Source organism: Chlamydotis macqueenii, chromosome 2 (assembly GCF_036417535.1).
Source record: "Chlamydotis macqueenii isolate bChlMac1 chromosome 2, bChlMac1.mat, whole genome shotgun sequence".
Lineage (NCBI taxonomy): Eukaryota > Metazoa > Chordata > Aves > Otidiformes > Otididae > Chlamydotis > Chlamydotis macqueenii.
In genome coordinates this window covers 155,525,577-155,549,544 of record NC_141557.1, presented here as the reverse complement: position 1 = coordinate 155,549,544, position 23,968 = coordinate 155,525,577, and the positions used below count along the sequence as shown (strand labels likewise).

Below are 23,968 nucleotides of genomic sequence, written 5' to 3'. Positions count from 1 at the left end.
GCATGCTCCGAAGTACTGCTTTCTGACTTCCTGAGTAGTTTAACCCTGAGTCATAAACAAAGCTGTTCTTCACCAGAGGAAAACAGATACACTCTGGGAGCTTTTCAGTCACTGGTATGCAGAGAATACCTCTTTTATGCTCATCACAAGTGAGAAGTTACCTGCTCGAATATGTTATCCTACAGTTTAACTAAATTTGGCCAGCCAGGACCTACATTTATACTGATTATAACAAACTGTGGTTTGATTCAGGACATACAGGTACAAGAGTTCGGAATGAAATTGAGCCAGGAAGAAGGGAGGGGTGAAGGGAAGGTGGGTTTAGATTTGTTATATTTCTCATTATCCTGCTCTCTTTAATTGACAATAAATTACATTCATTTCCCCAAGCTGAGTTTGTTTTGCCCATGATGGTAATTGCTGTGTGATCTCCATGTCCTGATCTCGATCCATAAGCTTTTCAGCCTATTTTCTCCCTGTGTCTTGTTGAGGAGGTGAAGTGAGAAAGCAGCTGGATAGGCACCCAACAGCTAGCCAACGTCAATCCACCACACCTTAGTATATTGCAATTTAATTAATTGCGTATTTTATATTTCTTTCTTCAGAACTATCATATAGAATCTCTGCAAAAAGGATGAAAAAAAAAAACCCTAGTTTTAGCACAACAAAATAACATAGGTATTTCTGTGCAATACGATGTAGACACAGCATTTAAAATACTGGACACAGCAAGAACAAGATTTTTTTCCTTCTTCTTCTTGAAATTACCTTGATTACAAGCTGTGCTCCCAACCAAAAAAATTAATAGTCCTAGGAAAAGGTGCAGGTATAAAAGTCATTATTTAAATAGGCCAGCAATTTAATAGGAAATAAATTGATAGGTAGCAGAAGGCCTTGCCAGGGGCCCTTCTTTAATCTCTGTGGCTCTGTGGAGTGGCCGCGAACCACACGGTGTTGCCGTCCAACCAGCTGCGTAAACATCCCTGTCCTCAGTGAGGATTTGTTACTTACCCAGTCAGACAGACCTGGATAGATACGATGGAGTTAAGCTAAAGTGCATAAACTACTTCTCCTGCTTTGTGCCTCATTATCTCCACAAAACTTAGTAGCTTTAAGTCAATGACACCTTCTTTCTCCTATTCTCCTATTCTCTAAATAGCAATATAATTAGAAAGTTGCAGAGTGGCTGTGGGGAGTTCCATGTATTATATCAGAGGTAAATGATTTAATGAATTACTTTGTTCATTTCAAAAAATTCCTACAGCCTTATTTAAACTTTTATGTGAACTTCCTCTTAATAGAAGATGATCTTTAGGTTTGATTAGATCTTTGGGTTAATGAAGACCTGTGTTAGCAAAGAAGTATGAAATACATACTGACTTTCCTGATGTTTCCACTTTGGTCCCGTGACAATTGTGCCAGTTCGTGTTCTGTAACTGAAGTTTTGGAGTCATTGATGAGGGCTGTTTCAAGGTTGTGACCAAGGCATGACATGGCAATGAACAGGATATATGAATTTACAAAGAAGAAAATGAAAGTTTAAATCTAAGTATGGAAAAAACCACCCAACTTCATTATTTTGTGATCAAATGCACACTATTTTTACTACTTCTCCACTGCTGAGTTGGACTGAACTCAAACCAGTGGTCAGTAGGTCAAGATTAGCTTAAGGACTCCATAAAGCTGATTAGTAATGCCTTGAAATGTGTAGTTCCATGCAGTTTCTTTGAGGTTTAGTGTGCCATAACTTTGCCAGTTTGGAACTTGTTTAATTAAGTATGTGAAGTAATGCTACATCATTGTATCAAATGCAAAATAGAAAATGTCAGACATGAGAATTTCTGTAGCTGTCTGAGCAGCTGCCTGAGGCCTCCAGCCATAACTCCTACTCAATAGCTTTTTAGAAGGTAGCTTCACCGAGGGTGAAGTTACAGTACAGTAACGGCAGGAGAGAGTCCACAGAAACCTGCAGGAGGGTGCAATATCCATGTCCACAGCACGACAAATTTTAGCCTACAGTTTGACATGATCTATGAGTTAAATATAGTGATAAGAGATATTTTGAGGTGGCGACCTGCTGGGAGAATCTCCCAGGTAAAAGGTAGAGGACAGGAGTGTTCCCTGTGAGGAAATGTCCTCGAAAGGACCTCGGGGTGTTGGTCAACAGGTGGCTGAATATGAGCCAGCAGTGTGCCCAGGTGGCCAAGAAGGCCAACAGCATCTTGGTTTGTATCAGAATAATGTGGCCAGGACTAGGGCAGTGATTGTGCCCCTGTGCTCAGCATAGGTAAGGCTGTACCTCAAATACTGTATTCAGTTTTGGGCCCCTCACTACAAGAAAGACATTGAGGTGCTGGAGTGTGTCCAAAGAAGAAGAATGAAGCTGGTGAAGGGTCTGGAGCACAAGTCTTATGAGGAGGGGTGGAGGGAACTGGGGTTGTTTAGTCTGGAGAAAAGGAGGCTGAGGGGAGACCTTATTGCTCTCTACAGCTACCTGAAAGGAGGTTGTAGGGAGGTGGGTGTCGGTCTCTTCTCCCAAGTAACAAGTTACAGGATGAGAGGAAATGGCCTCAAGTTGCAGCAGGGGAGGTTTAGGTTGGATATTAGGAAAAAATTTCTTCACCAAAAGAGTTATCACATGCTGGAACAAGCTGCCCAGGGAAGTGGTGGAGTCACCATTCCTGGAGGTGTTTAAAAGACGTGTGGACAGGGACATGGTTTAGTGGTGGACTTGGTAGGTTTACAGTTGGATTCAATGGTCTTAAGGGTGTTTTCCAACCTAAACGATTCTATGATTCTATGAACCATGGGAACACGCTGCTTCCATAGACAGCTTTCAACCCAAAAACTGTTAGGCAAACTAACTGATGAACACAAAGGAGGAGGATAAAAGTACAGAACAAAGATATCTACCTGAGGAAGAGGCATTTCACATATGATTGCCCAGCCAAAGAAAGGGGTCAGGGGCTGCCAGAGTGGTTAGAAATCATAGTTCTGGATTACGCAAAGGCCATTCTGCTTCTCGGGCAGGCACACAAGCCATCCCAGCAGCTCTGGCAGAAGAATACAGTCGGCAGAGACGAGACACAAAACCCGACCGGACGCCGAGAGGTGACGGCCCGGGGCGGGGGGAGCCGGCCCGCAGCAGCGCCCGCCGCCGCCCCGCCCGCGGCCTCCCGCCCGGCCCCGTTGCCATGGCAGCGCGGCCGCGTCCTGTAATGGCGGCGGCCGCGGCGGGAAGCTGAGGGCGGCCATGGTGCGGAGTGAGTGTCGCCGAGAGCCGCTTTCCTCCCCTCCCCGCCCCTCCCCGGGGACCCTTCCCTCCTCCCCAGGATGTGCCCCACTCCCTGGCCACCATGCTCCCTCTCCCCATACCGGCCCTGCTTCCTCACCATCCCCACGCTCCCCTGGCAGCCGCTCTGCCCTTCTGCCTCCCTTGCTGTCCTCACCCTGCTTGATTATCTGGTTTCCTTCCTCCCGTTTTATTTCACCAAGCACAGCACAGGGGTGCACTTGCCTCCTGAAACAGCCCCCAAGAGGCCCAGCAGTGGGGTGGCGCAGGCGGGGACCCCTCTTTGTGTGCGGCAGCCCCCTGCAAGGGGAGGTGGGCCTAGAGCTGTCAGCGCTGGCCTTTCCCTGCAGTTACAAATTTTCAACGCCACATGATAGTTTATTTTTTTTTTAGGTAGAAGTAGCCAATGCAGACGTTTCATCAGAGATGTAAAAAAACCCCAGAATGAAGTTAAAATACACCATACTATTACTTATGAATACATAATGTTTTAGAGGTAAAGCAGTATGACCTAAAAGACTGAGTGGTCATAGATAGCACTCAAGAAAAGAGCTACTGAGGAATTCCCTTAATCTGTGGTTTTTCCCTGTAGTCTATTTTGATTATATATCATCATTGGACTGCCAGTCCCTTGCTGGGTTAAAATAGTGCTTTGAGAAGGAACAACTTCTCTCTGCATGAAGCTGGCAGATGCCTGCTTTGAGCAGGTACTGCCTGAAGCAGAATGGCTTTGCCTCCTGAACAGCATAATATGAATTTGAGTCTTAAAATAACGGTGGAATATTTTTCTGAAATGCAGGTTCCCCCACTGTTTCTTGATATATCTGCAGCTCTCTACCCCCTTTAATCTTTCAATTTCTTTAATGCTTTCCTTTGTTTCTGCTCCTTTTTGAGGAAAACATAAAATTTTTGTAAGACCTTCAAGGTCTGTTATCTCCAGTTGATTGATGCCATCCCTTACCTTCTCCTCCGTTCATGGGAACACGGGAGTAGCTGTGATCTCTCAGGTCACTGGTCCGTTCTCCTACTACTGCACACAACATCAGACAATCTGGTTAATGAACTTCTCAGTGAAAAGTGACATTACAATGTGTTTTGTCAATGTCCTGGGAAAGTTTTTATTTAAATTTTTTTTTTGTTTTCTCTTGCAAGTTTGTTTCCCTCATTCCTCTTAAATGAACTAGATAGCATGCAAAATGTCAAATATTCACTCAGTTCCCTACAGCAGGTCCCCAAAATAGGTCTCTGAAGCTCCACTGTAACTTCTACTCCAACTGGACTACTCCAACTGGACTGCCACAAGTCCATGGGGCCGGATGAGATACACCCAAGAGTGCTGAGGGAACTGGCGGAGGCGATAGCCGAGCCGCTTTCCATCATCTATCAGCGCTCCTTGTTGACTGGTGAGGTCCCGGAAGACTGGAGGATTGCCAACGTGACTCCCATTTACAAGAAAGTTTGTAAGGAGGATCCAGGGAACTACAGGCCTGTTAGCCTGACCTTGGTTACAGGGAAGGTTATGGAACAGATAGTCTTGAGGGAGATCATGTGGCATGTGCAGGATGGCCAGGGGATCAGGCCTAGCCAGCATGGGTTCATGAAGGGCAGGTCCTGTTTGACCAACCTGATCTCCTTTTATGATCAAGTGACCCATCTGCTGGATGAGGGAAAGGCTGTTGATGTGGTCTACCTAGACTTCAGCAAAGCCTTTGACACTGTCTCCCATGGTATTCTCCTGCAGAAGCTGGCAGCCCATGGCTTGGATGGGTACGCTCTTGGCTGGGTAAGGAGCTGGCTGGAGGGCCGGGCTCAGAGAGTGGTGGTGAATGGAGTTAAATCCAGCTGGCTACCGGTCACAAGTGGTGTTCCCCAGGGGTCGGTGCTGGGGCCTGTCCTCTTCAATATCTTTATTGGTGATCTGGATGAGGGCATTGAGTGCACCCTCAGTAAGTTCGCAGATGACACCAAATTGGCAGGGAGTGTGGATCTGCCTGGGGGTAGCGAAGCCCTACAGAGGGATCTGGACAGGCTGGAGAACTGGGCTGAAGCCAATGGGATGAGGTTCAACAAGACCAAATGCCGAGTCCTGCACTTCGGCCACAACAACCCCAGGCAGCGCTATAGGCTTGGGGCGGAGTGGCTGGAGGACTGTGTGGAGGAAACGGACCCAGGGGTACTGATTGATGCTCGGCTGAGCATGAGCCGACAGTGTGCCCGGGTGGCCAAGAAGGCCAACGGCATCCTGGCTTGCATCAAAAACAGTGTTGCTAGCAGGAACAGGGAGGTAATTGTCCCCCTGTACTCGGCACTGGTGAGGCCGCACCTCAAGTACTGTGTTCAGTTTTGGGCCCCTCACTGCAAGAAAGACATTGAGGCCCTGGAACGCGTTCAGAGGAGGGCTACGAAGCTGGTGAGGGGTCTGGAGCACAGGCCTTATGAGGAGCGGCTGAGGGAGCTGGGATTGTTCAGTCTGGAGAAGAGGAGGCTCAGGGGAGACCTTATAGCTCTCTATAACTTCCTGAAGGGAGGTTGTAGTGAGCTAGGGGTCGGCCTTTTCTCTCGTGTAGACAGTGATAGAACTAGAGGCAATGGTTTCAAGCTGCACCAGGGGAGGTTCAGGCTGGACATTAGGAAATATTACTTCTCGGAAAGGCTAGTCAGGCACTGGAATGCACTGCCCAGGGAGGTGGTGGGGTCACCGACCATGGGGGTGTTCAAGAAACGTTTGGATGTTGTGTTGAGGGATATGATTTAGCTGAGAAGTATTGGTGATGGTTGGACTGGATGATCTTTTAGATCTTTTCCAATCTTGATAATAATTCTGTAATTCTGTGATTCTATGGGGAATGATTGCCTCTGCTTTGCAAATCGTTTGGTAATGAAAGTGGACACGTTTGCATAATCACTACAACAATTACTTCAATTTTCTTTTCATTAGCAAAGGGAAATCTACTGTAATAAAACTCTGTCCGGAATAGTTTCTATGACTTTTTTTTTTTTTTTTTTTTATAAAGGGTATAGAGCATAATGTTGTCTCCAATTCTGGAGACTGTACGTATGCAGTTTGTGGAATATTGTTGTTTTATGCTCAAATTACCTGTTTTCACTGGAAATACCAGCACTGACAGATCTGCCACGAAATACATTAATAAACATGCCATTTAAATAAAAAAATCCAGCAGATTTGCCAAGTAACTTATTAGAAATACAAATGTTTTCCATATTTTCTGTGAAGACTAGAATATTTAGCCACAATTATTGTAATTTTTTTTTTCTGTTTTCTCTATTAATTTAATAAGATGTAATCAATGGGCTGTTGAAAGGAAGATGGTTGTTCAGATGCAGCAAACCTGCCCAACATGATTAAAAAAAGAAAAAGACACTTACCTTGCCCAATATCCTTTATGTGCAGATGGGATCCTCTCTTACATCAACATCAGTATCACCATTATATAATTCTGTAAATCATGTCAGATGAAACAGAAGGGAGATTTAACCCTGGTCATTTGTAAATAATATAATATGTGCAAAACCAATTTTGCCTCTTTCCCGAGGGCTATAGATAGAGGAGCTGCACTGGCATGTGTGAGTTTGGGCTTATAGCAGACCAGTCCATGTGAATGTGTGTAGCCATGCCAAGACCATTAATAAAACTGGATGATTTCACAAAACCTCCCTGAGACAAAGAAATGATGAAAGAATACTTTTAATTAGTGCATGGTAGGAACAATTTGTTTTCACAGATCGCTGTATATTTTTTCTTTTTATTTGTTTCTTCAGAGTCTTTTTGAAAGGCTTACTACTCTTTTTTCTTGGCATTAAAAATAATGAAAATACCTATGGTAATTTGATAAAACCCTAGTGTTTTAATCAATACTTCACTGTAGTTCACTGCTTGTCAAGGAGAGGAAAACGCTGTGCTTTTTTGGTGCAGTGAGCTGGAAACAAAGTAATAGCATCTAGCTCAAGAGTGAGCACTGGTTCTCGTAGAATTTCTTTACCTTCATTATACAGAGCCTTTTCACTGTTTGAACGATTGCCTGACATTAAATATTACTATGTGAAAACTCTCAACTCAGGTCTCTGGTGCCTTTCAGCCACTGCAACTCCTTTGCTGGGCTGTTAACGAGCTGGTAGTGCTTAAGAAATACCCAGGATTAGATTTCATTCTAACATAAACTTTTATAAGCATGAATTAGTTATGGCTTTGCCTCAAGCACTGAAAAAGTAAAAAAGATCTGACCACTTTCAGCATTCATCCTCCTCATTTCTGTGCATACTGTGCTGGCGGGAGAATATGCTGACACACTGTAGCTAGTTTACTTTTTGTGAACATCTGGCATCAGGAAATAAAAGAGCATGAAACACTCCATCGCTTGTGTGTATGAATCAATCTGCAACCCGAGCTGTGCTGAAAATAATGGATGCTGGATTAATTTCTGCAAGGGTTGTATCACACTCTTATGGAAGACTCAGCAGTTTTCATGTGGATTTTTCTAAATGTTATGGGTGACATGAGTGTGTTTCACAAATGATGTTTACTGTGGCAAGTGGGCTGAATTTACTTGTCACTTGATGTCTTTTCTACCAGTTTTTATTTTTGTTGGTGTTCCTACCAGGTATCTATTTAGTGTGGTGGAACAAAAGATTTTATGATTTTGTAAGGTATTCATAAGTCAGATGGCAGAAAATGACTAAAGGGAGATATGACATATTCCTAATATTTCTTTCAGTTACTGAAGATCTTGTTAGAAGACGTGCAGAACATAACAACTGTGAAATCTTTTCACTGGAGGAAATCTCTTTACATCAGCAGGAAATAGAAAAACTAGAGTATCTTGACAAATGGTGTCGAGATTTAAAAATTCTCTATCTTCAGAATAATTTAATTCAAAAAATTGGTAAGTGGTTTCTGGATATGTTTCTTTTTAAATGGATTTACATGCATAATTTTAAAATCAGGACAAAGTATCTGTTGTGTTATACTTTAAACAAATGTAGAGTGAGTAACTACAGAAAAGTGGATCTGCTCCTGCAAGGTTTCCTTTCCCAGTGTCCTTAGTAAATTTCTAAGAAACTCAGAAATTTGCAAGAGAAATTTTAAATAAAAAAGACAGTACTGAGATACAAGTCACTAGAATATGAGTGTGGAACATCTCTTATTGATTAAAATATCATAAATGAAGATATAACTTAAATATTCTGTCTTTGTGGCAAACAGAGAGAAGCAGTTTAGCATACACCATGCACTATGAATATCATAGGACTAGCTCTCTTCAGGCTCTTCTTTAAATTCAGTTTTTATAGAAATGGTACTTTTTGTTAACATTGAAATAATTTTTATTCTGCTGAAATACTTGCTTTTGTGCATAAAGACAACTTTTTCCAGTGAAGTCTCAATGGTCTTCCTGCACCACAGAAGGTATAATTTCATATGGTCTGTGTTTTGTGGTATAGGTTCATGTTTACTAGGCTCTCTACAGAAAGATATGACATCAAGCCTTGGGCTGGAAAAACTTAGACTCTGCAGATAGTGTGTCGATGAAGAATGGAAAGTCAAAAGTGCTCAGGAATTACATTAGCATATTTCTTTGAAGTTCCTTAAGAGGAAGAAAAAAAAAATCTGGTTTTAGGGTGAAATTCAGTGCTCAAGACTTGTAGGCAAAGGCTGTAAATCCTCTGGAGGGGCTCATCAGGAAACTCCTAAGGAGTATCTGTACTGATAACATCTGCATTTCTTAGAGTGGAGGAATCTTCTCTCAGAGAGAATAAGGTTTTTGAAACTACTTTATGCTGCTTTACCCCATCAAAAATGGAACTAAAATAAGTTGGTTTTCTCTCTGTTACTGTGTCCTTTTAAGGCAAAAGAATCTATCTTGTTTTTTTGCCAACACTCATTCCTCCTTTAGGTTAGTACGGTATATCATATTACTGTTCATGTTATTGCTTTTTGGACACAAATTTTTTTTCAACAATCTGATTTCTGAGACATTCCATTTTTATCTTAACTTAATCTAACCGTAGAGGTTGGAAAACTATACAACTTCCTACTTCATATATTTTTTGTATAATGTAACAGCTTTCCAAGATGATGCCTTAGTAACAAATTTTTAAAAAGCACTATGTAAGTAGTGACAAAAAGGGTCACTAATAGGGCTTGTGTTACAAAGTACTGAATTTGACAAGTAATTCTTTCCAGCAGATACCAACATGTCCATGCAGAGCACACAGCAGTTCCAAGCATGCTTCAAAATATCACGGCTAAATGGTTTATATTGACTCTATTAGGATGTGTCTTTTCTCTTCTTAAAGAAATCCTTTTTGCAGCCCTTAAGATCAGACTTGCCTACTAAACAAACAGCAAGTTGTAATTCATCCACTGTGTGGATGAGTCCTGGTTCTTTTCTTTTCTATAAATGGAAAAAAAACCCACAAGATGTCATTGACTTCAACACTTCTCTCTCTCACATCTTCACGTGTACAGGCACAGCTGTGGCAGAAACACCGTAAGAGAAATGAACAGCCAAACTAAGCTGCCTGGGTTCTTGTAGAGAAATTAATTTCATCATGTTTGTGAATTATGAAGAAAAGATATATCCAAGGTTTTAGTAAACTAAGTGGTAGGATCCACATCAGCAAACTTCTAGACATACATGTCTTATGCAGTTACTGTAGCCTCTATTTATAACCACTGATGAAGAAAAGGTGTACTTCTGAGCATGATTTGGTTCACTTGTTCTAGACAGTCAATTTAAGACAAGACATATTGCACCTTGAAGAGTCCATTTCTCTTTATTGTTTATACAGGAGCCTAAACAACTAGCTCAGCTGTAGATGTGATCCGTGTTGGTTAGATGAAGCTCCCCCTGCTTGAATTTCTTTCTTTGTCTCAGCAGGAACAGTTTGTACAGCAGTTAAGGACAAGGGGTAATGGTTCTAAAACAAAGGGAGGTAGATTCAGATTAGGAAAAAAATTTTTACAATGAGGGTGGTGGCACACTGGCACAGGTTGCCCAGAGAGGTGGTTGATGCCCCATCCCTGGAAACATTCAAGGCCGGATTGGACGGGGCTCTGAGCAACCTGATCGAGTTGAAGATGTCCCTGCTTCTTGCAGGGGGGTTGGATTAGATGACCTTTGAAGGTCTCTTCCAACCCAAACCATTCTATGATTCTATGATTCTAATCAGTGCAGCTTGTGAATTAGATTTTGAGGTAAACTTCATGATGTCATTGGATAGGTTTTCCAGTCAGATCTTCAAAAGATCGGGCGATTGAATGTTTCGCCGTGCTTTTTTTGCCAGTCCTCTTGCATTATGTACTTGTTTTATGGATTTGTGATAAATAAGTGTTTGTAACCTTCCTTATTTGTTTTTATGTTTTTAGTTTTAATTTGTGTTTTCAGACAACATTTTTGTATTTTCCTTTTCATTAATATTAAAACATTATTGCCCAGTAATCTGATACATGTTCTGATTTGTCCTTTCTCTTTTTCTGCTTTATTGTTTCTTTGAAGTAAAGTGAGCAAGTAAAATCATAATGCCCTTTCCAATGAAGAAAACTAAAATAACATATCTATGTTTTGTTACAGAAAATGTGGGGAAACTAAAGAAGCTGGAATATTTAAATGTAGCTTTGAACAACATTGAAAGAATTGAAAATCTGGAAGGTCAGATTTTAAACAAACCATTTTACCTTTTCATATTGAAACTTAAGTTGTGACTTGGTGTAAAAGAAGGTGGAAGCCATTAAGTATGTCCACCAGTAAAGGTACCTTGTTGATACTCAGAAAGAGCCTTTTTCTGTGCAGCATTTCAAAAAATGTTTCTTGTAGCAAATGCTTCCTAATGCTGCATTTTTGTCATTGAACTTTCTTAAATGCACTTTAATGTATTCTTTGCATACTCTCTCACCAGTGTTGCCACCTGTGATAGCTCTATTCTTTAATAGTTTACAAAGTGGGAATCCAAATTTTTCATTCAATTGATATTTCCACGTTGTAAAGATAATTTGTTATGCAGGTTAGCTGGAGCAATGTGATTTTCTTTTTAATGCTATGTAGGCTGTAAAAAAATCTCTCTTGTGTACTGTTTCAGCAGTCACCTTCACTTCAGTAATTGAGTGTCACACACAAGACAGTTCTGCTCTGTGTACAGTTGCATTGGTAGTCTAGGGTATTTTTAAAGAGTTTTTCAGATTATTCTTTTCTCTGTCATTGCATGAAGTCCTGTCTCTTTTATCTGTGTTTAATCCTTTATCCTGTAACTATAACTGCATTTGCAAAGATCTAGCATTTTCCAAGATCAAAATCTAAGACTCTGAGCCACCCATAAATGCATTCCATATTACTTGAATAATTTCTGACTTTCTTTCTCTTTCTTGATTCTGATCAGGCCAGTTGCTGTATCTTCCAAATGTCCATCTTGACAAGGGAACTATTAAAAAAAGGCCGCGTTTTTTTGTTTATTTGGAGTTTTTTTGGTTTTTAGTTTTTTAAGTCTACAAGCTGATTCAAGAGGATAGCCTAAGTCAAAGAAATAAAATATGCAAATAGACTAAACATAGATTTGTAAAAGTTGAAGAAATAGGTAGTACATTACACATCTCAATTTGTTGAGAAACTTGCATCTGTTTTGGCAATGTGTTAAGGAACTTGCATCAGGCTGCATTATTTGTTACTGTGATTTGTCATTTACCTAGAAGCCAGAACCTTTGGGAGCGAGCCTTGCAAAAATTTGGGTTATTTAAATCTCATAATAAATCATTTTGAGTTGTTTATTTTCTTTCAGCTCCATTATGCATAAAATACTTGCCAAGTACACCTGCAAAGGAAAAGAAGTGATTACAATAATGAGCACTGAAGTTAAGCTTGCTCTTAGCTAAACTTTTTTTTGCTCTTAGAGATACGGTTATGATTCATGGATAGATCATGATAAAAGGAGAGACTGATAAATTTTGGATCCAGATTTCCCAGAGCATTTTGTTAGCTAATTTAGACTTTCTGTTAATAATAAATTGTTTTGATTAGCAAACAACATTTTCTCACTGGTATTTGCAATTTAACCAGTGGTGAAGTATTCACAATAATAGCTTAAGTTCATAGAGCGAAAAACCTCATCTTGACTTAGAGTGAATTTTTAGAAAACTTTATAGTTACACTTGAATAATGTTAGTTAAGATTAACAACACATAGAAATGAAACCCATAGTTGGTCCTGCTCTCCTGAAGCAAGCAGACACTCTTTTAGCCATATTGTGAAGGCTCAGGAGGAGTACCAAGGCAATCAGACTGTGAAAACTGAAGTCCAGCTTACCTGGAAATGAAGCTTTTAATACCCCATCTAATATACAAGCACTGACTGCAAACTTTAAATAGTGATAAAGCCAATAATAAGTTTTGATATTTTGTATTTTGTTGAGGTTTTTTTTTCTTTCTATAAATATAGTGACTTCATAAACTTAAGCTATGAGACACTTTTGCTTGTGGCTTGGAGGAAACGTATTCTGATAGGATTAAATTTGTATAGAGACAACAATTGCAGATAGTTTTATATCCAAGTGTGTGCACGTGTATTTGTGTGTGTGTATGTCCCATGTACATTTATGTTACAGACAAATTGAATTATGCTTTTTTCAAACAGGCTGTGAAGAACTCAAGAAACTTGACCTAACGGCAAATTTCATTGGTGAACTCTCCAGTATTGAAGCCCTAAAATATAATATACATCTGAAGGAATTATTTCTAGTGGGTAACCCATGTACTGAATTTGAAGGTTATAGACAGTTTGTGGTGGCAACTCTTCATCAATTAAAAGTGAGATTTTGAAAATTAAATTTATATCCAAATCAATAACTAGCATTGTTGACTGAATACACTAATCCTAAATAAATTAATGCCTGTGGTAGGAAAACTGGGTGCATTTTTCTTACTGTCCACAGCAAATTAAATTATTTTCTGAAGAATAAGTGACTACAGTAAATAATGTGAAAATAAATTCGTTCTGTTTTGGCTGAACCACATGCATTTGTTAACTTTTCTGTTATTTTCATTGGAGATCTGTAAAGAAAGTTATGAAAAAAAAAATACACTGTAAAATTTTGACTTTTTTTTCTAATTTGTTTTTATATACGCAATGTATTTTTAAATTATTTTCATTATCGCAGAAAGTTACTAGATTGTTATTACCATACCAATATGTACCAAACCAACAGTGTAAGGCAGTAGGAAGATAGACATTGATGTAAAAATGCACTGTATTGCATGAACTGTAAATAGATATTTTGAGATTGACTTTTTGTGCAATGACGTACTAATGTAATGGTTTCCTGCCATTGAGATAAGCAGCCCCTGTGCTGATATATGCTCCCACAATTTCCCTTGGAGAAGCACAGACCCTTCCTTAACTTATTAACAGTAGATTCACCTCGCTTAGTTGGCAATAAACTAACACATCAGAAGAACTAATTTCGTAATAGTTTCATGAACTGAATCAAGGTCAGACAAATATCAGAAACGGTCTAATAAGACCAACTGAAATTCCTGGAAAATGCAAAAAGCAGTTTCCAGACACACAAAACTATTTTCAGATCTGAATAAAAACTTACTCTTATTTGTTTTTTAATACAGTATAACTTACATAGTCCTATGGAGATTTGAAACGCGTATTTTTAATTTTATACATAAAGTAATCTATCAAAATTAACATACAGTTTAATGGATTGATTAATTTGAATATGTTTTAAATTTCTCATGTATCTATATTGATTTTTTTTCCCTTTGGGAAGTATTTGGATAGTAAAGAAATAGAACGTTCAGAGAGGATTCAAGCACTTCAAAACTATCCAGAAGTGAAACAGAAAATCAGAGAACAGGAACAAGCTTACCTTCTCAAAAGGGCCAGAGAAAAAGAAGAGGCTCAAAGAAGGATGCAAGAAAGAAAGGACAAGAAACAAAAACAAGTGGAATCTAGGCTTGGATTTGACAGGTAACAGTAAGCAACAACAGTTTGTGAGTAAACATCATTATTCTCTTTCTTCATTAAGAATTTTGATTTTCCTCATCAAATAGTTTATATAATTCCACTTAAATGTTTTTGTTTGTCTTTACTGTTGGTTTTAGCAGAATTATTTTTCCTCATGCATGTTATCTCTAATGAAAAATATCGTTAATTACAAACATAATTAATTACTGACCTGCAGACAGAACAACAGAATTTTTGTGCCAAAACTCTAAGCTAAATTGCTCGGGTGCCAAAATAGTGTAATTGATAGCTTCTTTCAGAAGAACAGCTGGAAATTGATATTTAAAGTAATGCAAGTATTCCAGAGAAAGCAGCTGTTCACCTATAATTTCTTTTAGTTTAGAGTTGTTAGATATGAAGACTGAAATGGGCTATTGCAGATCTTTTGAGATATAAAAGGCTATGGAATGTTGATTTTTATACTTCTTCCATCTAATATCACTGAGATTACCTAGATAGAAGAAGGATTTCGGCTGGAGTCGTCCTCCACTGTAGTTGCCATCCATCTTACTTTTAATCCAATAAAGGCTAAGTTCCATGGAGATGGCTGTGTTACTTTGACCTTGTAGATCACAGCGGTATCATAAATTTACTTTTCTGTCCATATTGATAGAGAATTTCTGAAGATTACAGAGGCTTAGGGCTAGGGGGAAAAATGATTCAGGTTCCAAGATGGCACTTGAGGAGATGCCTAAGTGAAATATTACTACTCTATAAATTTCTAATCTGCTGCTGCCTGATATCTAGAATACTTAAATATCAAACAGACTGAAGATTTTCTTTCACCTGAAAATTGTGAGGATATCTGAAAATTCTGCTCCTGAAATTAAGTCTGTTGAAATATCTGTCAGGGTTTTCAGAGGGTTAGACATAACCATAGTATCACTTCTTAATTAAATCAATAAAAAACCTAATGTCGAAATATGTGTTGTTAACTGATGAAAGAATCAGAGCAGAGAATGTTGTCCAAATCTATAAGATACTGTTCTTGGTAGGAACTATACAGCTATTAGTATTGGGTTAAAAAATATTATTGCAAGAATTCATTAGCAAGTACTCTCACTTCATTTCATTGGGATAATATTCCATGTGATTTGTGTAGCCTAGACTCCCTACAGAACAAAGAAAACCATGAGGCAGAAGGAGACAGAGAACAAGAAGTGTGGAGAACATTTGAAGATGATGAAGACAGAAGATTTTGGGAGGAGCCTACACCATATACTCCAGAGTCTAGATTGGAAACTCACAGATATATTGAAGAAAAGCGGAGAGCTAAAGACAATATAAGGTATGTTTTTGTTTTAATATATTCTATGAGTTGAGGAAGAGGAAATTTTCAAAGGTACAGAGTAGAGGTAGGTGACTGCCTCACATTAAATATTACTGAGAACTGGCAGCTTAGATATATTTTTCATACACTTTATTTTGTTTTTCTCAAATAAAGTTTTAAAATATAATTTCTCTTTTCAACTCCTTTTTATGGACTTTAAAAGTTTCACTTTTCTGCCAGCTAACTAATATTTTTTTGTGTAGTTCAATATTTATTATTCTTCCTAAAAGCGTTTATCCATCATGCAGGTTGCATTAAATAAATGCTTTACAGGCCATGCTACAAAATTTTTTGCAGAAGTGGCATTTCAGGCATCATACTTTATCAAAGATATTCATCCTGAGTAATAAGATTCTTTGTGTTATCTCTGCTGTTTGGCATGGTGGATTGGAAGATGTCTGGCCCCTGAAAAGCCTTTAAAACTTTCTGAAGTTGCTACTGGTTTTACTGACCATGGAAAATTAATGCAGATGCTAGCAAAAAAAAAAGTTATTTTATTGCTGCTGGCTTATCAGTTCATTGTAAAAAATATCTTTCTTTCCCTCTTTTTCTTTTTCTTTTTTTTTTTTCCTTGAGTAACAGCATTTGTGTCAGAGATTTTTCTAGCTTTTCTTTTAAGGACGTGCTTTTTAAAAGATTTATCAAGCCTAAGTATTGAAAAAGTCAGTTCTAGGGAACTTTCCAAGAAATATGGAAATCTGCATAACTTGATGCTATAATTCAAGGTCTAGCACTTTCCCAGAGAACTACTGTGAAACCCAGATTCTAGCTAGTCAAAAGCAAATGTATTCCAAATGTTTCTCTCTAAATGTTCAAGGAGAACCAAAAGGAAGTTATAATAAAGATAGAATAATTCCTGTCTGGATTTTTCTAAAAAATTCCCAATGCATTTAAAGGAGGTAAAAATCCTTTCATAGTTCATTTTGGTTTGATGGTGAGATTTTTGTTAGGTAGCATGAGAAAGGTGAGAAGAGAAAAGGGCCCCTGACAACTTCAAGTCATCCTTGCTGGTGGATAGGAGCTGAAATGTAACTTTAATGTCAGTTACTCAGGATAAAAGGATGTTTATTTTAGTATAAAATTGACATGAACTCGATCAGACCAACGCTAAATTTGAACCTATTTATGACATGTTAGCCCACATTAAATTTACCAGCTGTGGTGCAGTTGGAGAGTTGATAATAAGCTGAGCACCTTTGACTATTGCGAAATGGATGAATATTTGCAGTTTCATTCAAAGAAAATTCAGACAAGTGTGAAATCAGCTGCAGCTGAAAGGTGCACAGGACCTCCTTTAGTTGCACATTGCCAGAACAAGGCCTTTGAGCTCCTGTTGGCACAAAGCTAAACAAGTTACCTTCAACCCTAATGAATATAATATGACTGAATTTGCCTTAAAATGATTCATGAGGTGACAGACTTCGTCTAAAAATAGTTTATTAACAACTAAGAGGTGGTAGGATATAATTTCCTGAAGCATTTCTGAGAACTCTATATTTAGAATGCAGTGGTGGTTTGTTCGCTTTGCATTTAAGTGTCAAGAGTAGGAATTCAGGTGTAGAAACAGCTAACCCACAAATCCCACATTAAACCTCTGATTTATACTATAGAATAGTATTTAACACATGGATAGTTGTGAATCTTTTTTAAACAAAAGTTCTTCTTATATAGTTGTTCCAGTAGCTCCACTTGAATGTTTTTATTTCTTCTTCAAATCCATTGTATTTATAGACCAAATCTTTTTTTAATGCTTTTTTTTTTCCCAAGTTGGTCTAAATCTTACATACTTTATTTCCCTCATTAGTGATTTACATTTAGTGTTCTCTTAATCTTGAACTTCAGTAAGAAATTGGTTCGGTAACACAAAAAGCAATGTATTGCTGTTGTTTTTTTAAGAAATGAGGCTTATTTAAATGCCAGCTGAAGTAGCTATACACAGTATATTGACCAGCCAAAGAGTGGATTAATAAAAAGTGACAATTACAGTGCTATATTTTTAAAGAAAACATAACCATTTTTTACCTAGGTACAAGCAGATTTTTATTTTTCATGTTACTGAAATTTCTTACTGATCCTCTCCTTACTCATGATATAATATTTATATAAAATAAAAGAGAATTTTAAAAAAATAATTTATTTGTATTTATTCAATATTTATACAGGAAAATACCAGTACTACAAGTCTTAATGATCTCACAGTGATTTGCTTTGTTTTGTCAGATAAATTTAAGGTAGCTTTTTATTGCACTAAATAGTGCAATAAATATAGTTTATTGCACTAAATAGTGCAATAGATACACTTTAATTGCTGATAGCCGGACATGGATAATGAAGATTAAAGTCTCCATCAGTGCAAAAAAAAGTCATAGATGCATCAACAAATTATCTACATGTATGCACTTTAGTCATACTGTATCCTGTTTGGTGCTGCTTGTAATCTTTTGACCATTAAAATTCTTTTTACTAGTGCAGAATGATGACTGATAGACATGCTATTTAGAGATATCCCAAGTATTTGCTCAATAAAAGTAATTAAGTTAGCATTAATATTTTTTTTTTTTTAGAATTACTTGCACATACATCAAATCAGTTAACAGTAATGATACCTCATGATGAGTACGACCATTCATAACTAGAGGCACATCCAATTTCATATGTTTAAGCAAGCCACTGAAATCTTAAGATATACCAGATAAATTTGATATATTACTGTTTGATAATGGACATTATGACATGCAGAAGAACTTATTATCAATGTGAGACATCATATTACAAAGCATTTTTTCATCTTTAGATGATGTTTTTTATGTGCAATTTGACATTTGATATAACCTGTTTTGTTCCTGAAATAAGTTGTATCCTTAACACCAAATACCAGACAATTCTTACCTCTTGCCATCCTCTTCTTTCTTTTTTACTATGACACATAAAATACCAGAATGAAATTATAAACCATTTTTCTTTCTGTTTTGTTAAGGGAGCCAAAAAAGAGAGAGAAGCCTCTTCAGACGTTGGCCACTGCAGAAGGAAAAGTTCTGAATGTGAATGTACCCAAGTATGTAAGGTTAAGAGGTTAAACAGGCTAACCTCTTTATAGTTGATTTGGGCAACTGTTTCAAGATATGTGACAATACAAGAATGAGAGGGCTGACGAATTCTTCTTGCAGTATTATGTTCCTGATGGGGAAACTGACTTCTAAAATTATGTTCTGATGCTGGAAAAATAATTAGTTTTCAGTGAGTAAAATGTTGAATGTTGTTTAATTTAACATCTTTGATAATCAAAGAACTCATTTTCTGTAAAAAAATATAAGACATTTTACTCTTTTGCTTTCTATGGTAAGATTCTCTTTCTTGCAGCATCTTACTAGTAGCAGAAAAAGTTTAACCAGTTTGACTATAGAAGATAAATGTGTATGAGTAGCCACTTTAAATATGGAAAAACACATCCAAGTAATATTTCTGGACAAAAGTGTTCTGTCCTCTGGTGACAGATGTAAAACTGGCAGAATTGGGAAGGGTATGTAATTAACTTCTATGACATGAGGTGCTTTGACACTGAATGAAGTCTCTAGCAACAGAGGCTGGTGATACTGGGAAGTATCTTGTATTTTATTGTTTACAAGGGCACCTGGGTATTCAAGTGCTGTGGAATGAGTTTGCAGGGATATCAGCCGTGTGTTACCATTGGGTTCACTTGAACCAAGCCTTCCTTTTCTAAGGGAAAACAGAGAGTGGAAACATTGTTTCCTTATAAATGGCTCCCCAAAAAGCCTCCTGCAGGAGATAGTGATCAGAAGTGGCCTACTAAGGGCCACTTACATGTCTACTGTCCTCTGAACAAGTTCTTCCGTCTTAAGACTGATTTAGCTGCAAAATCAAAGCTAAGAACATACTTATCATTAGCATGAAGAATGATTTCCAAATCTTGGAAATTTATAAATCCATGCAAATTCAAGGAATTTGAAAACATACACTATAGAATCACTGCATAATTTTCAGTGGTATAGGGAAAATTAAAGGTAGCGACAGAAGAGCTCATGTGTTTTCCATCTGTACCAGTAGATACTTACCATTGTATCAATGTACTTTTTTTTTTGTAAAAATATATTGACTGAAAAAAAATTTAAAGAATTTTCTAGTTCAAAGAAGACAAGTATAAAATAGTTGAAATCTTGCGTTAATAGAATTTGATTATGTCTCTAAAAAGCAGAGGCATTTAGAATAAAACTCCAGCTATCTTTTTAGAAGAAATACAGTCCCCTAGAGTTCACTGTTAGTAGCAGTCCTGTTTGTGTCACCCAAGTTTTCTAGATTAGAATTTAGTCTGTGGATGTGCCCACGTAAAGCCACATCAATGAGCCGTTTTTGTTGCGGCTTCAACAAGAATATCACAAATCTTCAGTGCAATCTGGCAGTGAATTGGAGAGACATAAATAAAGAGATACAAGTAGACAGATGGTGTTCTCCAAAGTTGTTCTTCAGTGTGAAAGTCTGGTGTCCATAGCAATGTCCAAGCTTCTCTGATGTTCTTTTGGAAGGTTAGCAAGAGGAATGGCTGCATGCTGCTGAGAGCAGACTGTTTCCCTTCCTCAATTCTTATTAAGCTTCCTCCTAGAAAATTTTACAGTCGTTTTCTCTTTCTCACCCTTTGTGTTTTAATGACTTCTCAAAATTTGTGATGCAGTAGGAGAAAAAAAAATCATGATAGGGAAGCTGTACCTGCAAAAGCTGTTTTGCAGTTTCCCATTAAAAAATACCCATAAACTAAAAGCTCCATAGGCTTTCTTTTAAGTCAACTATGTTTGAATATAGGAGAGGAAAGAGTTAAAAGGTATATCTGGCAAATATTTTTGTTGCTGAAAAAATGTATCATCTAAACTGTTAACATTTGATCTTTTCTGTTACCTGAACCCAAAGTATCTAAGTATTTTAATGTCAATGAAATATTCCAGATAAATTGCACTAAGCAAAACCCTCTTATTTTATACTAATAACTAATTTATAAAAATCTTCTGCTTTTTCTCTACTTTGGTGGATGGGAAATGTTTAAGTATATGAGCAGAACTTGTAAGTCTAGACTAGATCTCCTTACAGTGGTAGTAATAGATGATGTTTTCAACTTATAACTGGTAAGAATCTTTCACAATTTTAAGACTCAGCCAGCAGATCACAAACACACAGCTAATATAATCTACAGTCTCATTTTCAACAAATATTGTAAAGCTTGAAGGATCAAGGATAATTGTGCAAATCATGTTTTACTTTGGAAATGCACAGGCAGGTATTTATACTCTAGGAAAATTAATTGCTATGAGCAAAGAAGCAATTATTATTATTATTTTTTTTTAAATATGATAAGGTTAGAATTACCAAATTCCAGGCTTTATATGAACTTTTTTTTTCCTGTGCAACTGTTAATACAGCAGACAGATTTCACCAGCAGATGTCTCTCTTTCTGCACAGACAGACTGATCTTCATTTTAACTGACCTTCAGCAGTATTTTTGTTTGTTTCTTGTGGATTGGGTGGGGACAACAGAAACCAAATGTAAGGATTACTTTGGCTCAAATGCTAGCATTTTTTTTTCTGTTCATGAAACTGTTTCTAAAATGATCATGTGACATCTTGTGTAATTAGAAGTATGCCATAGTATTTGCTTATTCACTCCAATTGTATTTATCCTGGAGGTGTTTCTTGTCATTGTTATTAGGCTTCAATTCTCTTTGAAAGATGATGAAGAAAACAACCAGATCATCTTGGATCTTGCTGTTTACAGGTCAGATCTACTTTTTATTCTCTTAGTTTTTGGCATTCTTAAGTTCTAATACACAGTAATTCAAATATATTCATCTCTGTAATGGGGAATTTTCAAGAGGAAAACAAATAACATAGGCAGTAATGGAATCAATCCTGAAGCCTGTGCCAAAGAAATGAAGCTGAGTAAACCAAAGACCCTTCAGACTGTTCTGTTACTCTTGAACGAGGACTGTGTCTAATAGTCCTTTTTGGAATTGATGTTTTCTGCAGTCCACAGGCAGGTTTCCTCCACACTTGTCCTTTTATACTCAGGTAAAATCTTTGCCATTCTTCATTTGCCGATTAGGGTTGTAGGGAATGGGGGGTTTGCCCATTCTCTGGCCCTAGAAGTGCTCTAGCACAGTTCATGTCCTTCTAGTTAAATTCTGCTCCTCCCCAAGACAGAGTAGGGTAGCTTTGTCCTACTTTCCTTGCTTACTGGAAGGAGTCCATGGCCCATGCTATTTCCTGAACTGTGCCGGGGCATTGCCTATAAGAGAGTTTGTTGAACCAGACCAAAATATGACAAAGAAATCTGATAACAATTTCATAGTGTATACTGCTACTGAGCAGTACAGGGACCTTGCCCATACTTTAGGAAGGGGTTGAAAACCCACAAGCTTATTGACCCATAATAGAACTTGTTAGAGTAAAGCTTGAACTAGTATTGTACCACAGTATATACTGTGTATGTCAGGTGTTCTTACCTCACAGCTCATTAATTTCCCTCAAAAGAGGCCTGCTCCATGTTTCTGAATTATAAGAATTAAGGTTTTTTTGAGCCTCAGAAAATCTGTTCAGGAGCAATAAAATGTTGGATGTGTTGTGATATTCTGTACTTGTAAGAAATGCAAACTAAAAAGTTTGAAAAATTCACCTGAGAAGGAACATTATAAAAGAAGGGAAATACGGAATATGTACTTGTCCGTTCACTAGTAGGTCATAGGAACATGAGAGTGTGCCACATGAGGAAGAGCAAATGTTAAAGTGGAGCTTTTACAGGTCACAAATTTTGTTTGGCAGCACTGAAATTTGAAAGTACTGTGTTTTCTGAGAATGTAAAGTATTTCTGTTCATTATTTTCCAGCAAATTCTGTAAAAAAAAAAACCCTCTTCAGAAAAAAAAAGTAGCAAAATACTTTTACAATTTTAAATAGCAAATGGGTCAATTTTCATTTTAATGTAAAGCACTAAACTAATAGAAGAAAGACCTTTTCATTTTCCACAAAGATTTTGAATTCTTGCAGTTATCAATAAGTGATGTAGTGGACTTGACAGAATTTAGACATTATTTCAGTTGACATTCTGTGAACACACAGGAAAATAATGTTTTTCATCTAAAGACTTTAAATCCTAATAATATTTTGTATAACTTTAGAACTGAAGTCAAAGTTTGTAGTTTATAAACTAGAAAATCATCATTAAAGAGCTATATGGTCTGCACTGCTTATTTACTAGACTGTATTGTAGGTAGATTCATTTACTTATATTTTTTTCTAAAGACATTTGGACACTTCTCTGCTTGATGTTGATGTCCAGCCAACTTACGTACGAGTACTGGTGAAGGGAAAGGTTGGTGTTTTCTTACTATATTAATTTTAAATCAAGGGTTAATGCTTACCATAGTTATTCGGTGGACTCTGGATCTGACTTTTATGAGTTACCGACTGTGTGCACCTGTGCAGAAAAGATGTTCCTTCATACTTGCATTATTTTGGTTCACACCTAAACTGTGGAAATCTTAACCAGAAGAGGTGCAAAGTCTGAAATGAAATTTCACTCTCTTTCTCTCCTTCTCTCTTCTTATTCCCCCCACACAGAGTACCATAATTCACTTAAGAAGGGAGCTTGCTAGTTGCCCTAGGCTAGAATTTAGCAATTTCACAATCTGGAATTTATAGCTGACAGAAACAAATGAATCTTTTGAAAGGGCATTTAAAATGTCATTCCAGTTTTCTCTCTTCTCAGTGGTTTTAGTTTTGTCATCAGTTTTTTTAAAAATTTGAAGTAATGAAACAGTAAACCAAAATCCCTATTTTTGACTGTACCAACTGCATAAACAAAACTTCACTATTACTTTATGTCTAAAATAGATGGGATAATCTTTCTCATTTAATTGCTTACATAAGTCAAGCATAATATTATAACCGTCTTTAGAAATGTCACTTCAGGAATGACAGTAATTCAGGAATATACATATAACTATATTTGTAAGTAAAAGCTGTTTAGCATGCTAATAATTTATTAGGATTAGTAACACTACATATAAAATTAGAGTATTTAGACCTATACTGTCCTTAAGATCAAAGGATGTCATAGTGATGTTTCTGCATGTGCTCTGTCCAGGTCAAAAAAAAAAAAAAAAAAAAAGATGTATTTCTATATTTTAGCAGGATATATTTAATTCCATATTTTCTCATAGCCTTTTCAGCTTGTGCTCCCTGAGGAAGTGAAGCCAGACAGCAGCTCTGCTAAAAGATCACAAACAACTGGTCATTTAGTTGTCAGCATGCCAAAGGTATGTAAAAT

General features: G+C 37.4%; 1 protein-coding gene across 1 annotated transcript in view; it reads left to right on the top strand.

Moving 5' to 3' along the window:
* Nucleotides 1-7,755: 7,755 nt before the first annotated feature.
* DNAAF11 (dynein axonemal assembly factor 11) overlaps nucleotides 7,756-23,968 on the top strand; it is a 33,716-nt gene continuing 17,503 nt past the window's right edge. Inside the window, exons 1-10 of the mRNA XM_086742623.1 lie at nucleotides 7,756-7,801; nucleotides 8,026-8,193; nucleotides 10,882-10,959; nucleotides 12,931-13,103; nucleotides 14,075-14,274; nucleotides 15,413-15,598; nucleotides 18,618-18,695; nucleotides 21,354-21,419; nucleotides 22,942-23,011; nucleotides 23,862-23,957. Of these exons, the coding sequence (XP_086598749.1) occupies nucleotides 7,756-7,801; nucleotides 8,026-8,193; nucleotides 10,882-10,959; nucleotides 12,931-13,103; nucleotides 14,075-14,274; nucleotides 15,413-15,598; nucleotides 18,618-18,695; nucleotides 21,354-21,419; nucleotides 22,942-23,011; nucleotides 23,862-23,957 (1,161 nt within the window). The remainder of the gene's footprint in view (nucleotides 7,802-8,025; nucleotides 8,194-10,881; nucleotides 10,960-12,930; nucleotides 13,104-14,074; nucleotides 14,275-15,412; nucleotides 15,599-18,617; nucleotides 18,696-21,353; nucleotides 21,420-22,941; nucleotides 23,012-23,861; nucleotides 23,958-23,968) is intronic.